General features: G+C 35.8%; 1 protein-coding gene across 11 annotated transcripts in view; it reads left to right on the top strand.

Annotated features, from left to right (window-relative positions):
• The window catches only part of CEP170 (centrosomal protein 170), a 111684-nt gene that overhangs the window by 90256 nt on the left and 2889 nt on the right, over window positions 1-18539 (top strand). For 3 of the 11 annotated variants that reach the window (XM_068939292.1, XM_068939299.1, XM_068939290.1), the window contains 6 exons: window positions 966-1200; window positions 6003-6150; window positions 7626-7793; window positions 8095-8183; window positions 15108-15201; window positions 17767-17818. In XM_068939292.1, the coding sequence (XP_068795393.1) occupies window positions 966-1200; window positions 6003-6150; window positions 7626-7793; window positions 8095-8183; window positions 15108-15201; window positions 17767-17818 (786 nt within the window). Of the gene's footprint in view, window positions 1-965; window positions 1201-6002; window positions 6181-7625; window positions 7794-8094; window positions 8184-15107; window positions 15202-17766; window positions 17819-18539 lie in introns of all 11 variants that reach the window. The other 8 variants (XM_068939293.1, XM_068939291.1, XM_068939296.1 and 5 more) reach the window with 3 other exon arrangements.

Raw genomic sequence — 18539 nt, 5'->3', positions numbered from 1 at the left:
ATTATATAAATCTTTTCTCAACTAAAAATTACTTTCAGTTTTTGTTACCTAAATTTGCATTGATACATACTTCATTTGTAATGTTTTTAAAAATGGTTCAGGAGGAAACATTATTACTGCTTGCATTTTTCTTACTCATACAGTAAAAACAACAGGCATTAATTGAATCTGTTATTTATAAACTACCAAGAGGTGAAAAAACACTTTCCTTTACACCTAATGGTGTCTCTTCCTCCTGGGGATGTTTGAGGACAGCATTTCTGAAACACATTTAGTCTTTAGTAATTCATAGGGAGAAGAGAGCCTCCTCCTTCATTTCAGTTCTCTTATACTTCAGTCGGCTACACGGCTACATACACTTTATGTGTTTTATATGCTGTATATGAGGATATATGCTTCTTGCAATGAAGTTGCTGGGTTTTTAGGTGTGCTTCTCATTTTTACAACACAATAGTAATTATGTATTTAGTACACAAAAAATAATGTACCCTCTAGGAGTTGTATGCTTTCTTTATGTAAGCCTGTGTTTAGGGATTGGTGCCAGCTCAATCCTTCCTTCATATGTTTTCAGTTTTGCGTGCATCACTCATACCTGGAATTTAACTTGGGGGAAAAAATCTGCAGAAAAAGTGCAGTCTGACTATATACTTAAATGCTAATGAATTGGGCCCTTGTTTTGTAAATACAGTTTGCCCCTTGCTTATATACAATTACTGGCTTTTACATCATTTTTCACTCATCACTATACAAAGAGCATCCGTTTTATGTTTTATTAATCAATATTTATTATTTAACACAAATTTTGTAGCTTTCTTTTTAAGATGTAGTAAATAAAACTTTTGTGAGGTATCTGGGGATTGATAATGAATAGTTGTGTATTTTTGTGGTGTTACTGAAATAATAACTTTGTTATTTCTTATAAAAGATGCAATAATAATTCTTTTTTAATAATTAAACTAATTTAGTAAGTGCAAGATGGAGGCGCTTTCCTACAGATTATGCTTCCACCTCAGAAGATGAATTTGGATCAAACCGTAATTCCCCTAAACATACCCGTCTACGTACCTCTCCAGCCCTGAAAACCACACGCCTGCAGAGCACTGGGACAGCAGCTCAAACTAGCAATACATTCAAGCACAGAATAAAGGAACAGGAAGACTACATCCGCGATTGGACTGCTCATCGCGAAGAAATAGCAAGGTTAGTTTTAAAGGAGTGCCTCTAAAATAGCAAAGATTTGCATCCAACTAGTCGTATGTGAGAAAGTAAGATGGCTTTTCTATATCACTCTGCTTACAGCTTCCATTCTCTAGCTGAATGGGTAATTTTAAATTCTCTGAATGAGTAATGTTAAATTCTTCCTATGCGAGACTGACAGACAGAACACTCATGTTACCAGCCCACTTTTTTTCTAATGGGAGTTGATAGTCAGTGCTGATGTATGATAGCTAGATCCCAGAATAAGAACTTCTAGTTGTATTAGCAGGACTTACAGATGTACTTTATGCAGAACTCTTAAGTCTTTAACAGTCTATTGCTCAAGTTGGAAGTGTATTTGGTTTTGTACCAACTTTACATTGATATTGAGGTAAAATTTCAGGTCAATGCATGGGTGATTGAGAGAGAGGAGTGATTCTGGCAATGTGAAAGACCGTGTTCTTGCTTTAAGTCTTAGTTTATTTAAATATTACTTTATGTTAGGTATTTTCTAATTTAAGTCATATACATTCATCAAAAAGTAATTTCTATTGTTGCTAGTGCCTGAGATTAGTATAGCAACATCTCTGTTATTCCTAATAGCGCTGCTTCAAGTGAACCATGAAAAAGGCAGTCAGTTCTACATTCTGGTAACTGATTATTCTTATATCATGCAATACCCAAGTAGTGAATAGCTCAAATAGCTTACACTTAATTAATAAAACTTCATAAATCAGAATCCTTTCAACTCTGCTTAGATCAACATCAACAGCTATTAAGATAACAAAAGCAAAAAAAAAAAAAAGGCAAAAAGAAAAACCATGCCTTCAACTTTCAGTTACCAACCTTGGCAGAGGTCACAGCAAACACAGAGGCGTAATTTTAAGAAAATCCTAAAATGGTAGGGATATCTCGTGGTCAGTACAGGTGGAAGTTGCAGATATTTTCGCTTCCGTGTTCCTAGTAAGACTGCAATTTTTGCAAAGATGTGTAATGTGGCCAAATGTGGTCACACTTGGTTGGTAAGAGAGGTCTCTCGGATATGTACATTTTGTCCTTATACAGAAAACTCATAGGGGAATTCAGATTTTTAATCAATTTAATGCAAGAAAGATGTGCTTAAAACCAGGAATGTATAAAACAGAATTCAAACCTATGATTTTCTTATTGTAGCTTAGGTTATATTGTACATATATGAACATAAATGAATACAAGTACTTTAACATCATATATTTCTATATGTGTGTGTGTATGTGTGTAATGTATATGTATATATCCTTATGTGTGCGCACACACACACGTATATAAGGAATATTCAGCTCTTACAGAAGTTGGGAGGGGTTGTTTTTTCATTTGAATTTGCAGTTAGTCTACTAGGATGTGCAACCAAATGTATTTTTAAGTATGGAAATGAATGGATGATAAGAGTAATTAGTGTTATTACATTATGATGGGGTATGAAAATGTCACCTGGCGAGAAGTAGAATAGTTAGCTTTCTTCAGATCTGCAGTTATATTCTTTTATTATTTCATTTTCCTTCCTTATTCATTTATGCTTGCTAGTCATCAGTCATCTTTGCAAAAATATACCTGCAAAAAATAAAAAAAATGAAAAAAATCAGATGGATTCACGTGATCTCATTGAAATATGTTGGTTTTTTTTAAATTGAATAACGGATCAGATTAGAGAGGTGCAACGATAAGTATTTCTTAAAACACATGTGCGTTTGAAATGAGCATGTGTGTGTATGTATATATATATATATATATATATATATGACAGAAATGTTTCATTTTCTGTGTACCATCATGTTGTAATTAAACTGATCTTCAAAGATTGACCCAGTCTGTGCTTTTCACAGACTTGTGTAATTTACAAACACTCATTTAATTGAAAATTTGAAAGAGATATTTTAAAAACTAATGAAACAAGCAAATTTGGCTTGAAGGAAATGTACATGCTCAGAATAATAGGAATTTCACATCTCTATTCTGTTAAATAGACTGAAGTAGCAACTCAAGCATTAGACTCCAGTTTTAACGGTTGGGACAGGGTTTCCCTGTTTTAATAAGATCATATTTTATATGAAGTATTCAAAGTATCATCACAAAATTGACTTATTCCATTGAGGAAGCATGAAACAGTAGACTACACATAAAAATGTTATTAGAAATCTAGCCGTTAAGTACTAATACAGATGTATATTAGAAGTATTGCTATTTTACTGTGTTTTTTCACTAATGCTGTAGGTATTCTTTCACTACAGGTAAATAAGAGTTAGAGTTCCGGGCTGTTGAGCTGTTGTCATGGTCCCTTCATACCAAGCCAGGTGCTCTCACTTGTCCCTTAGGCTGGATAAAGCAACTGTGTAGCTGCAGGAAGACTCTCACTGAGCTGGTCCTGTGGCAGTGTTTCTGAAGCGGGTGCATGGGTTAGGGAATTTAAGGTTTGTTTTAGTTTTTTGTCCCCGAATTGATTCGTCTTGCCTGATTGCTAGTCTGCTGCAAAGGAAGCAGTAGAAATTGCAAAGTAACCCACAGCTTCAACAGAGTAAATTGTGTGAACCTAAAACCTAAGACTCTCATCCTTGGTTTTACAAAACATACTCCTTACGTTTATGGGATACTTTTGGCTTCTAATTGTTAAAGCAAAATCGTTTGAATGCTTCATTTATGAAGAGTCAAGGACAACTCTCAGTTGGTTTCATGATTTTCTTTTTCTGCAATGCAGTTTATGTAGTGCTCTAAGCTGTTTCTGTACAGAGTATTTCTTTGCAAAGAATCTCACTTGAGTATTCGCTGTAGATTACTCTCACGCTGAAACTAATTTCAGATTTGTTCACATGACTAGCTCTTGACCACGATGTTTGTCTAAGAAATTAATTGATTGCCATCCATGTTAGAGTTATTTATTATGAAATTTTCAGGATTCGTTTGAATTCATTTTTATGAAGATATCAGAAATGTTACAGAGTTTTCATTGTCGGGTAAGAACTCAATTGAAGTGGCTGTCACATCTTGAAACGTTACTGATTTACTGGAAACGTTTACTGATTACTGATAATAGCAATTTCCTATCTTTTTTTTCTTCATAACTATTCATTAAATACCAAAACTTGTCCCAGAAGTTCAGCGTTTGATAGCATACCTTTTATTCACTGTCTTTAAAAATTGATCTGGTTGTCTGAAAAGAAGAAAGTAATTGCTCTAGTTTCTCTTTAACCCAGAGTAGTGTCTCAGACCTTGGAGTTTTAATGGTGGACACGTATAAGAACATTAAATGGACATGACAATTGACCCAAAAGATGTAGTAATTAGGTTTACTTAGTTAATGTAGGCGTAGGCATGTAACATATTTTAATTTATAAGTAGTTAACCAGAGTTTTACTTTAGTGTTCCAGTCTTTCGTTGTGTGAATTCAGGAATATTGTCTTGAGCGGTTACAGGTAATTGCGGCGTATTGATCCCACAGCCTTATTCCAATTGTATGTTTATTCACACCATGCAAGGTTGTGCTTTATCAGATTGCTAATGCTTAGCTACAAAATCCAGTGTTGAAATTTGACTGAAAATTTCTATAATTATGTGTTATCTTTCTAGGATAAATTTGATTTTCAACTCTATCTCTAGATCTGTGGTGTCCACTTATTTTGGCTTAAAGACAAAGGTAGTTTCAAAATAGTGGGATGGCGCCTCATCCCTTACCAAGCAGCAGCCAGCACTGAGGGCACTGCTGTAGCGTGGCTGCACAACTCCCTCTGTTGAAAGGGGGACTTCATCCATTCCCGGAGCCTTCAGTGGGTACCACATTAGCACACTGACCTTTTTGCCTTCATTCCTCTCAGCCAGAGGTATGAAAAGGGAATGCTTGGTGGACTGCTCTGAATTTTAGGTCTTCCAGACTGCTACTCTAAGCTGGAGATTCTGGGTGCTATAGTTGGTGGTGGGTTCTTAGCCTTTGCTTTTTTTCCCCTCTCTTGGGGTGCTCTGGGGAAAAGTGGCACAAGTAGATGCTAGTTAAGCTCCCTTCTTGTGCTTGCCTGCTGCTAAGCAGAAGGTAGAGCATAGTTATTTTATGATGCCATGCATCGGGAGAAAGGGCAAAGCTGCTGTGCAGCAAATGCAAAGAAAGTCAGCAATTCAGAGCACTTTAAAGAGTAGTTAGTCACAGGAATCTTTGACTGGGAAGTGAGATGTACTTGTGTAGTGCTGTCATATCCACGTTTTCACAGACATGTCCTGTTTTTCCAACAGGAAGGATTGCCTTGACTAAATTTGAGCTTTTAGAGTATTTGTCTGGAATTTCAGACATGCAAGCAGCTTGTTTCAAGCAAGCTTCAGGACTGCTGGATGGCCAGAAGTCCTGGAGAAGTTCTTTGCAAGTAGGCAAACTGTGGTGTAGCGTATCTGTATTAAATCAAAGATACTCTGGACATGTCAGCTTCACTGCATACACACAGATCATCTGTGCAGTATGGTCACAGTGTTTCTAGTGCTTATCGGGTGTTGTACTTACCGTGCATGTTGCACATGCCTCTGCTTGGGAATGCTAGAAAGAAAACAAGGAAGCTCAGTCTTTCAAGACTCAGTGTCTTGTACCTTCTTCCTCTAGAGAGGCGTGGGATTGAAAGCCTCAGTTAAAATTTGCTGTTTATGGTTCTGTGAACAGATTTTCAGCTTATAATGACATGTACATTTTCATAGCACATCAAGAGCTAGAACCTAGAAGCTCAAAGGCTGCAGGTTGGACTCTACTACCCTGAAAGTATTTGCAGGGGGGAATGTAACACTGTCTTTATTACTAGGATCAGTCAAGATCTGGCTCTCATCGCACGGGAAATCAACGATGTAGCAGGAGAGATAGATTCAGTGACTTCTTCAGGCACTGCCCCCAGTACCACAGTAAGCACTGCTGCCACCACCCCTGGCTCTGCCATAGACACTAGAGAAGAGGTAGGAGATCTTCATGGAGAAATGCATAAGGTTCTTTCTTTTCTTTATTTCTTTTGCTTTTAGCATTTCGCATAGCCTTTTTTAGTTATTTCCACCCAACCTATATGCATGATCTCTACATTCTCTTTTGATTTAAAATTCCTTTACATTTTGGCAAACAACCAACCCAGGAATGAGTCTATGAACACAGATTGTCAAAAAGATCTCCCAAATGCATACTGTTTGTCTGTCTCTTTTTTTCCATGAAACACAGGACAAGATGGCTATTTGTTTCTTGCTTGTCCGTAGCCTTAGATACCACTTGGTGCTATCTAAGTGCATTTAAAGATACTAGTATGTATGCATGGATGGATATAAATGTGTGCATATAATACTTTGCATAGCTATTACAAACAGAAAAGCCCCTCTTTTCACAGGTGACATAACAGTTTCTTCTTCTGAACACTGAAATGCTTAGGCAACATTAACAATGCCTTTAGATTTTCTTTCCCAATAACATTGTCAAAAACTGCCTTGCAATAAGTTTGCCCTGTGCTTCTACTAATTCTTATTTTCTTTGACTTTCTCTGATGTGCTGTTGTATGAATATATTGACTAACTTGTTCTAGTAACCATCACAGGTCTAATGCTGGTAAATATTTTAATCTGATATGTTGATCTGAATTTAAATCATCACTTTCTACCATGTTACAATTCATCCTCATTTGTTGTAAATGTTTACTGTATTTTTTCACTCATAGTATTCCTTTCAAAATATGTTTACTCATTTTTGTGTACGTGGGTTTGGTAAATACATTAGTTGACTGTTTAGTACAAGACTGTCATTTTCTGTGGAAAAAAAGATATAAACAGTGGCAAGAAATCGGTGAGGTGTGTACCCAGTAGAATCATAACTACGCCAACCTAGATCTTTTTTTCTTTTTTTTTTTTTTTTTTAATTCTTAAAGAGTCATGGCTAAACTTTAGCAAGTAGAAGTGTGTATTTTTTCAGATCCAGTTAGATCACACATTTTATTTTCTTCTTTAAAAAGATATTGTACAGTGCATATATACTACTGCAGATGGCAGTATCTCCTTTAAGTAGGTATAGGTGTTTCTGGAACAGTGTGACGAATCTGTTTGGATAAAGTTAAACTGTGGTACTGCTGTACTTAATTTCACAGCTATGTGCCATTAATTAAAGGAATAAATTATCCAATTCCAGTTTATAGGCAACTAACATGCTACCTGTACATAAGCAAAATTTCTATGGGGTAGTCTAATTTCTCTTGCCATGTATCTGGTATTTGAAAAAAAGCCATTCATGTTTACAACGTTTTGTTACATAGGATTTGCATTATTTTATACCATGCAAGACCAATAGAGTGATTTTTGTTTAATTAGAGTTCTTGTAATCTGTTTCAGATGGGAGTACGTTATTCCAATCTTCCTTATATCCAGTAGGTTTCATAAACCGCATCTTTCTTTTCCTCCAGTTGGTTGACCGTGTATTTGATGAAAGTCTCAATTTTAGAAAAATCCCTCCGCTAGTGCATGCCAAACCGCCTGAGGGGAATGGTCGGCCTACAGATGCCAGACCTCAGCTAACAGATGCCCTTGATCCCCCAACGATTACCCGAAGAAGAACATGGAGCAGAGATGAAGTGAGTACCCAACTCGTTTTTCTATAGCAACCTGGCTGCTTTGAGATTTCACAGTTGTCACCCTGTTTAACATTCCAGACACAATCCTTTCTTTGCTACCTGTAGCAGGTGGCAGTAATACTGGAAAAAATTATTCCTATATTATTTAGTTTGTAAATGATTTGTTCGTATAAGATACTGATTAGAACACAATGTCATTTTTTGAACTTAAAAAAAAACCCTTTATTTCAAAACTTATGTAATTGCTTGTATCTAATTCCCATTGAACTAATAACGTCTTTTCATTAAAAATTTATTGCAGGTTATGGGGGACAGCTTGTTGTTGTCCTCGGTCTTCCAATTTTCTCGCAAGATAAGACAATCCATAGACAAAACAGCTGGCAAAATCAGGTGGGTTTTTTTTATTATTGTGGTTACTGTTCTTCTGTCATTGACGTTCCTACGTGTTGCAGTTACATGTATGATACAGACAGAGCAAACGTGTTGGTAGCAACTTTTGTTTTAAAAATGCAGTGTTCACTATGGCTTTTGTAGTGTTCAAAAAAAGATTTGGGGTGAATAATTATTCCATTACTGTTTCTGTGTGTTTCACATTATATGAAGATAAATATCAACAAAATTTACGTGGACAGAGCACTATCCATCCTAGTCCATCACTGGTCCAACACAAACAAATGCTGTGCAAAATATACACTGCCTCTATTTGCTGTGCTGTAAAACTGGACCCTGTATAGCTGCCAAGCTGATCTAGGGATCACCCATTTTAGGAAGAAAAAGCAAATGGCAGAGCAGTTTCAGTAAATCCTTCTGAAAAAGAACTTGCTCTGGAGACGGTTGATTGGACAATGTGGTAAGACAGTGGTCTTGGAAAAGTCCTGCTTCACTGTTATTTCATGTCAAAGACATGAAAAAAACCCCTTAAAGATATGTTAAGATTTTGTAGCAAAATTCCTTACAATAAAAATCAAGGCAGTTAGTATCACCCACATAATTCCATCACCCTTTCTTTGTCCTCTGCTCGCACACATTTACAACAGTAGTTTTGTTCTTCCAAAGATATCCGTAAGCCCCAGGAATATAACTCCATTTCTAAAACAAGCTGCCGCAGCTTAAATTATCGTCTTGAAAGACTGCAACTGGAATGCATTAAATTCCTATTTCATGTCTTCAGGAGGTATAGCTAGATGACTGCAGTAGTTCCTACTGGTGATAAAATCCTTCCATCCGTATGAAGCTTTACAGCTGCTTTGCAGTTTAACGCAATGCTTTATTCACCCTTGCAGAACATGGCATTTCTGTGTTAATAGGGAACTGTATCACCGTGATTACCTTGAGAAGCTACTAGCAAACTAATCAGATGAGAAAATTCTGAATTGACTGCAGTAAATAAAACAATTTGTTGAACAGTAGAATTGTTCACTGCTTTTTAACAATGGAATTTTGAATTTCTGCCTCTTGGAACAATAGCAGCCAGCACTATTGTCTTAAATTCTAGTAAACGTGCTGACTACTATCAAGTCCGGATTTCATAGTCACTCCAGCATAGGTACTCTTTCGCTAACTTTCATCAGTGTTTGACATCACGTTTGCCAAAGCTTAATTTGTCATTGTTACGCAGGCAGATCTGCATATAATGTGTCTGCGTTTTACCACTTTTTGATATTCCTATGATAAGGCTTTTTCATCTACACAATTTAAGAGTTCAACTTTTACGACTTCCTTTACTCTGTTATTTGCAACTGCTATTCTGCCCTGCTTATATTCGTCCAGAATTCTGCGCAGGGATCGTTTTCATAGACCAAATATTTCACCCTCTTCCTTGCACCCCTTCAGTTGTTCATTGTTTCATCTCAAATCAAATGATACATTTCTGGACTTCCCTTCCAACACCATTTGTGATCTCTCCTGCCCTCACTGTACAAAACTCTTATTCGCGTCCTTTGCCCTCAAATTTCCTGTAATAATAATTGACCCACTTGTTAAATTTTCAAACAGACGTTTTCTTGTTTTCACCCATGCCACCCTCATGACACAGCATTACCTGTATGGTAAAGTCTTTACAATAACAGTCATGAGATTATTTTTTTGTAAGTGTGGACTTTTTTGGCAGGTGGGAGGATGTCTTTTTCCAGTTTTGTTTTGCCTTTACTGTGAACTGAAATAATTCTGGTCTGTGCTGGGAATTTTATATTCTGCAATCATAGTTTTTATTGAAACTTCTTCTTTCTGATCATGGTTAGCATTTGTTACACAATATAAGGTGAAAAAATAAATTTCTAAGTATCTCCTGGACATTCATTCCCAGGTGCCATCTTCTCTACTGTACGCTAACGTGTTTAAATAGATCCCCTCATAAAATATTATAGCAGCTGACAGGAAGTATAGACACGTCTAAAATGATAACTTGTTTCTTTGCCAGCAGTTGCATTTAAGTTGCATGACTGAATGTGCAGCTTTGTGGTGACTGACCACTTTGGTTGACAGGAGGAAGTGGAATTTCCAAATACAAAGTTCAGGGTTGTATAATTAGTATGTCCTGCTTCGTATCTTCTTCCAGTTAATCATTTAAAAACAGAATACTTAAAAAATAAGAAGGTCATTTGACAGAACTTCATATATAATTTTTAGAATGGGATAAAATATTGCTTCTCTAATTGGTCCGTTTATCTAGGAGGTGTCAGATATTGAAATCTTAGATGTTTGACATTAATCTGAATCACAAATTTAAATCAGAATGGTTTTGTTTTGAGCATAATTCTGTGGGAAAATAGCATGAAGTCCATATGGAACTCTGCTTACCAGGATTTTTTTTTTCCTGTTAAAGCTGCATCATTGGAACAAGAATCTTGCTTATTGGTTGACTTGTGGTAGGTTTATAGGATGATACGTACCTTACAGTGCCTCAAAAAGCAGTATATAGTGAACTATATATAGTTCTAGACACTATATATATATACACACACACACACACGCACCTATATATATCTTTATATCTATACACTATATCTATATATATCCATATATAGTGTTTGATATTCTTGTTGTTGTTGTCGTCCTTATTTTTCTTGTCAGCTGGACACCTTATGATCTGTAAATGTATTACTAGCACAGTTGCAGTTTATTTAAAATAAAAAAGTGAGTTCAGCACAGTGACTTAAAACAAATTTATGCATGTAAATTCTTTCTGAGGAAAGCAGGTAACTATAAAACCAAGGCTTATCTTTTTCTGTTTAATGTTCTGAGTTTAAGAGGTTGGTCAGCTGCATTATAATTAGTGTAGTAATTATATGATCATAGATGACATTGTAAGTAGAAGCATACCTATACATATGATATGCAATTCCACTTGCTTACTTTAAATGTATAATTCCATAAAAATGCAATGGAAAAAAAAATTTCATTAGCTTTAGCGTTTTCCTCAGAGGTATGATCAACATTTCCTTGTTAATAAGAAAATGGAATAGGATGCAATCTTGCTACTTGGAGTGGATTTGAATAATATGAAATTATTCATAATATTATTGATATTTTGAATTAGAAAAACAACAGTAGTCAGAAATTGATTTTTACAGATCATGAAGGGACCAAGGAGCTGTGTACATCAAAACAGAGCTAAGATAAAATCTGTGAAGATAAGTTCCATCGCCTTATATACTTCTGCTCGGTTCACTGAAGCTAAGCAAGTTAAAATTTCTGCCCAGGGCAGATGTGATAAGAATCAATCAAGATTTGTCAAGCTGGCAGTTTTGCCAACTGTCTCTCTTCCGGAGAGTACTTGAATCTAAAAGGGGAGGAGAAATTTTCAAAGGTGCCAGTAATAGTTGTGTGCTTGTGTGTTTTGTGCTTTTAAAATTCCTCCCTCAAATTTAATTGTTTACAAATGTAAACCTCTTTCACAAAAATATAGACAGTATTGAGCCAATTACAAATTGCATCTTACACATTAAAAAACTATATCCCTCCTAGCTCAGGCCAAGTGAAAAAAGACATGCTTCCTGTAAACGTGAACACTATTCTTTCTGTAATATTTTAGTTGTGATAACTAACTTTACGAAAAAGATCAGTTTTGCTTTGGCTAAAATATTAAGGATGTAAATGTTTTTAGTCGTTGTTGATCAGAAGTTCTACGAGAAATTAAAATGAACTGAAAAAAATAATGAAAATAAATAAATCTGAGTAGAGAAGGACATATATATCCTTTTGCCCATCTTGTTTCTTCCCCTGCTTGATTAGAGCTCCATTTCTTCATTTCTTGTTATAGATAACGTTTGGATTCCACTGAGTTTCGTTGTCATTCCTACCTTATGTATTTTCTTAATGCAATTAAGCAATGGGATTGAGAGAAGCTTTTGACGCTGTGTTTCTCTGTTAGATTCTTTGAGTGCAGGCCAGGCTGTTTTGCTCCACGTCCAGCCTGGTGTCCAGCTTAAATCAGATTCAAGTGCCTCATTTTTTCCTTTCACCGACGCCTCTGTGTATTTCTTCTTTTTTTTCAGGATATGGTTATAGCTTGGGTATTGCTAAGTTGCTTCTTTATAATGTATCTTTATTCATTTCTGTGTGTACTCACTTAGGTTCTCATCCAATACTGTATAGAAAACTACATTATATTTAAAAAAAAATACTGCAACTTTCTTGCCATGTGTCCTACAACTAAAGCTTTGCTAACAAACTCTAATGGTGGCTTCTCAGCCGCTAGACTGTATATCCAGTTTGTCTGTTTTTCTGTCTTTATATGTTGTAATGAGCTTGCAGGGCTTTTCAGAGATTGTGGAGGGAGGAGGTAAGTAGGTTTTGTATAGAGAAGACCTAGCTGATTTTATCAGTGCTGTACAACATGAATGTGGTATTATTGCCTTGCCTTGTAGCAGGCAAGTACCATTTCAGTCCAGCAAAATTAAGGCAAAGCAATTGGGTCAAGGCGGGTACCAGCATGTCAGTCTCTCCTGTTTTCTGTGTGACCTGCAAAGTGTAGTAAAAGAAAGGTGAGGGCTGAACACAATCAAATAATGTTTAGGAAAATTTGTCCCAGAAAGGAAGCCCAGAAAAGCAAGAGTAGAAGAAGGTAGATGCATCTGAATATGTTATTTCAATATAAAGAGTATAGTAGGAAGGAAGAAGAGCAAAGGAGATAAAGATGTAGACCTCCAGAAGGTTAAAATGTATTAAATGAGGAACTGAAAAAATTGTTGCAAAAGGAAATAGTCTTTCTAAGTTATGCAAAAAACAAATTGGCCTGTTTACTTTATAGTGATAATGACATTTTTTAAATTACTGTTTTCTGTTTTTCCTCTCAAAACATTTTGAATAAAAAGACCTCTGAAATGGAAGACTTTCAGGTTGTGAAAGAGAAACAACAGCATTATCTCTAAAAGAGAAGAAGGCTGAATCTACCACATGCAAAAAGAAGCACCTTAATTGCATACCTAATCGTGGAAGTATTTTGGTGTAAAATGAATAAGAAGATAAACATTTGAAAAAAAACAAGCAGTGTCACAAAAATTTCTAAATTTCTCTTACTAAAATTTCTCCTATTAGTGATGCTAGTGAAGTTTTCTGCTAAATAAAGCCTTATGTTTTATGTTCTTACTGATGTCCAGAGTAATATAAATGCTATTAAAGTACAGAAGGGGTAGCTACGTATGATTTTTCTGTATACTGACGCCAAACGTTTCCAGTAGTCAGACTTTCTGGTGTTCAGGCTTGCAGTTTTATAGCTTTGCAAGTTTTTGCACTCCCTTTCAGAACACGCATGCAATCTTGCCGGCTCTCTGGTGATCAGATTTGTAACAAGATCATTTTACTTCTTGAGATCATAAACTCTTTCGAAAGAGTTTCATATTTTCTTCACTGTAGCTTTGATTACTTTTAAATTATTTTTTCCATTTCAAAAAAGCAGCCTATATTAATGCTTACTCTTGCTATGGTTTATATGTTAATACCCTTAAGTCACTTGTAGTAGTCATTTGCCTTGATACCATTACATTATGTCATATAAGTAACGCCTCCTCTCACTGAAACATCTGATAAAAACCATACTACAGTTTTGATACTGAAGCAACTGAGCGAAGAGAGGATAGAACAGTTAAAGCAGATTCAGGATGGTCTACTGCTCACGGCCATCTATATACTGAGGTGGCAAGGTACAAGTTGGAATAAGTAGACTTTCGTGACAAGATAGTAATTGAGAGTGGGAACTTCCGTAAACAGTGAATGACTGAAATAAGATTAACAGAACTGCAGTAATAAGTCTCCCAGCCGCCTTTGAAATCCTTAGTTTTTGAGGTGCTGTCATGCAATGTATCAAGGATTTCCACCTTTAAAAAATTATGCTTTCCTCTGAGTCATACGTACACCAGTAACTTCTTGAAAATGTGCGACTTCTTGCTCATATTTTTAAAATAATTTGTTTGCTTAGCAGTGTTAGTGTGGCTATTTTTGTACTTTTTTAACTCTGAAGTGCCATTAATGGTTGCTACGGTTACATTTCCAACTAAGGTTAGTATCTAACTGTAGCAATTAGAGAAGTATCTCAATAGTGTCACTCACTCATAAAAATGAATACCCAGGCCTTAAATATGCATAGATTCCTTTTTTTTTTTTTAAATTGCATAAATATTGACACGTTAAATGACAAATATAATATGGCAAATGAAACAAAAATTATTTATCACAGCAGTGAAACAAACCATATAAAACTAGGAAGCTGATAGTATGCTTTGGAGTTTTACAAATAATAGAAGTGACTTCTCTAAAAAGAAGACACTTACATTACTAAACCATGTATATGTCGTTTGTGCTTTGAAGGATTCAAGCGTTAGAAAAAATTGTCTTCTATGAAATGTATTTTAATTTAATTTCCTAAATTATACTATTTTTCATTAAATTAATATGACATACATACAAGAGTCGTATTTCTTTACCAGTGTTAATTTTTCTCTTATATTTTGCAACTGTTGCAAAATGCAGTCTTAATAGGGAACACTCTGACTACTATCAAATAGTTGAATTAAAAAACTTTGTCTCAGAGCTGAAGGAAAGAATAGGAGCTGTGTCTTTTCAACACCACATACAAGTATTTAGCTATATGACTTACCGTTTTATTGTCAATAAGAATGATATTGCTGAAACTCTATGCTTTGCTGAAAATCTAAACTGTATGGTTGGATTCTGTCAGTTTTCCATATTTCAGATTTGAATTTTGTTCAGTGTTCCCTAAGCTGTTTTCCTGTGTCATGTTTCTCATCTTTAGGTCATAGTTTGTTTATTTTTTGTCTACTTTAAATATACTGTTCTTGCATTTTTTTCTTATAGAATATTATTTAAGGACAAAGACAGAAATTGGGAAGAAATTGAAAACAAGTTGCGAGCTGAAAGTGAAGTTCCTATTGTGAAAACATCAAGCATGGTATGGACTGTTATCTTTTCTGGAATGGAATCAACCTCTTTCTCATCTAATATTCAGATACTCAGAAGAATATGTTATTTTCAGTTATGTAAATGCAAAATTTAAAAAAGAAGTTTTACTTAGTATGTTTCAAGAATAAACCTAATCCTTTTTTAATAATTAGTAAGCCTTATTTTCTTATGCATAAACAGTCTCAAGTAATGGTATGGGGGAATTATTCCTCACCTGAAGAGTAATTTAAAAGCGTACAGCAAACAAATACAGACTCCATAAGTCACTTTAATTAAACATTGGGTAACAACCATTAGAATTTGAGTGTTAGATTGTTTTTAAATAAACCTGTTTTACAGTCTTAAACCTAATTTAGCCACTGATTATTAATTTTTAAAGAAACAGTTATATTTGGTGTAGGTGAATGAAAAGAATCTGTAGATATATTGCAGTAAAAGCACTCTTCCAAACTACAGTCATGTTTAATTTGTGTTGAAGTGCTCACTCCAGTGTACCAGCCGTAATTAAGCGGGTTACTGGAGTCTCGTACCCCTGCTGAACTGGAGCCATTTCTCGAGCAGGCGGTATGATAGCGTGAGGGAACATTGTTTCCTAGGATGCTTGTACTCTATTTCTGAGCGCAGAGGAGTGTAGGGCTTGAAGAACAGTATTTCGTCTTTGCACATGAGCATCTATATTATCCTGTGTAGAGTATATGCTATTAGGGATATAAACTTGTGGAGGCAGCTTTCTTTTTTGAGGGAAAGGTAGGAGAGGAGACTCTTCCTCACATTTGTGATGTTGGACTGCTACAGAAGCAAAATATGAACACATTTCCTCTTGCCTTGAACTGACTAGCACTTCTCTGTTACGTGATTGAGAGTTATTACAGCATAATATGCATCCAGATTGTTTTTTCCTTAAAGGGTTAAAACCTGGGCCTGTTATTTCTGCAGAATGGTGATTTTATTTTTTTTTTTCAACCAGTCATTACTAACTCAGTGTTATAACTTAATAGGTACACTGACAGATATTTTTTTTAGTTTAGTTCAGCAAGTTACTGATGGTAGTTTCTAATGTTAGAAGTACAATTTTCTCTTATTCTATCCACATCCAGAATAAGAATGGAGTTTAGTGTTTTACATTTAAATGTCATGAATACGTATGTTAAGGGATTCATTAAAAAAAAAAAAAAAGATTTGTTGTATATTTGTCCCTAACTTCAGTGTTTTACAAAATAATTTTTTTTGTATATATTAAAGAATCTCATGGTATTTGGAAGTGTACCATTTTTTGGTCTGACTTTCAAGTTTCTACTTACTTTTCACAGCAATATATTGTTCAAATCCGGTACCGAGGCAGTGCTTATTTGTACTACAAAATGTTACCAGAAATTTCCAGAGGGTGATTGTAACTGGTGTGTGTTTTGTGCTTGGTACGTTTATGACCAGTTTAGATGTGGAATCTGCTCAAAGAAAATGACTTTGTAAAATCTGGGGTTATCAGTCTCTGGGTCACCCACAAAAGTCCGTACATCCAATTTGTTAGTACAGAAGTCCTTCAGTGGGTTTCTGAAATCAGTTTCTGTCTTTGAAAATTCTCAGCTTTTAAAGACCCATAAAAGCCACTGATAGCTCTCTTTAGTAGTAGGAGTAACAATATTCTTCAGTGTAGGATTCTGCAGCAGTAGGATTAACATATTTATAGTTTAAGAGGTGGTACATTTAATAATTGTTGTGCTTCTAACTGACTCACTGTGGCTGTCTGTGCTAGCAAGTCGTGCAGCGCAGGAGGGGCAAATCTGTAAAGCAAATGAGCATGGAGGACCCGCCATCCCTGCTGTACAGGGTCCCATGGGTCCGGTGCCCCCAGCTGCAGACAAAATCCCAGTCAGGGCATCTTACTAACTATTCTGACTCGCATCTGAACAAGGTTATGTATCAACCTGTCTATCCTATTAATATTGGGTTTATCCTGCAACTTCAAGAGGATGAGGCCAGCCTCTTCTCTGTGGTGCCCAGCAACAGGACAAGAGGCACCGGGCAGAAACTGAAGCACAGGCAGTTCCGTCTGAGCCTGAGGAAAAACTTCTTTCCTGGGAGGGTGACTGAGCCCTGGCACAGGTTGCCCAGAGAGGTGGTGGAGTCTCCTTCGCTGGAGATATTCAAAACCCGTCTGGATGTGATCCTGGGCAATATGCTCTAGAGGACCCTGCTGGAGCAGGGAGGTTGGACTAGATGATCTCCAGAAGTCCCTTCCAACCTAAACGATTCTGTGATTCCCTATAAAGGCTTGCTATCGCTGCCTCATTTCTACAGAACAGTGATGCCTGTAGATCTGTGCTTGAGGATAGGTACTGTAGGCAGCTGTGTAGGGGGCAGAATCAGGTTTTGTTGATTTGGGCAAATGGTTGGTCAGGAAGAACTCTTGATTTCTGAGAGCGCCACAGCTATCCAGCCTAAAGCACTTCTGCCTAGGACTGGTGAGGGACTATTTATTCTGACAGATAATTTGAATCTCCTTTTTCTTAATGAGACATGTCCTTGAGCATTTGAATATTTGTTTCTTTTCTAGGAAATTTCATCAATCTTACAGGAATTGAAACGAGTTGAGAAACAGCTGCAAGGTATAAATTTTTTTTGTTTTTCTCTTGTTATGGTCTGCTTCCAATTGCTATATATATATGTATGTGTACACACACGCACGCACACACGCACACGCACACACACACAGTGTGAAACAAATTTAAAAGTCACATTTTATTAAAGTATCATCACAATATCAGTTACATGTGTTAACATATAATTGCTGGCACTTCTATGTAAAGAAATGTCACTGAAATATTTTAAACAACGGAGCGATGATGTATTTTCATATGAAACAACAGTTCAGAGAATCCCAAAGGAATTATTTGTGAAACATTCTTACTATAAATATTTTTTCTGGGTAAATTTTGAAGAGCGGGTGATAAGAGTATCCTACTGAGATTAGGCTATATAAAATAATTAATCTTTCCAAATAAGTAAAATCCTCATTTGTAGGACAGTTCAGTATAAGGAATGCTCTAGGACCATAATGTATGGGAAATCTCTAAAAAGCTTTATCTGATATGATAAAATGAAAGTTTACGATTAACCGTTGACATCTTTACTTCACATTATTGTATCCTTACTTCACATTATTGTATCATTTCTTTGCAATTGTGGAGGCCACAGCCTCTAAACATAAAAGTTTATTTCTTTGCTTTTCAAACGCAAAAACTAACCTAGGTGTACAGTGGAGAGGAACCTGTTGTGCTTATAAAGTGTGCTATTTAGACTTCTCTTCCTTTTATCACTATCAACTTT

The sequence above is a fragment of the Struthio camelus genome, chromosome 3 (assembly GCF_040807025.1).
Source record: "Struthio camelus isolate bStrCam1 chromosome 3, bStrCam1.hap1, whole genome shotgun sequence".
NCBI classification, from domain to species: Eukaryota; Metazoa; Chordata; class Aves; order Struthioniformes; family Struthionidae; genus Struthio; species Struthio camelus.
Note: the sequence above shows the minus strand (reverse complement) of the source record. Positions and strands in the feature narration are given on the sequence as shown.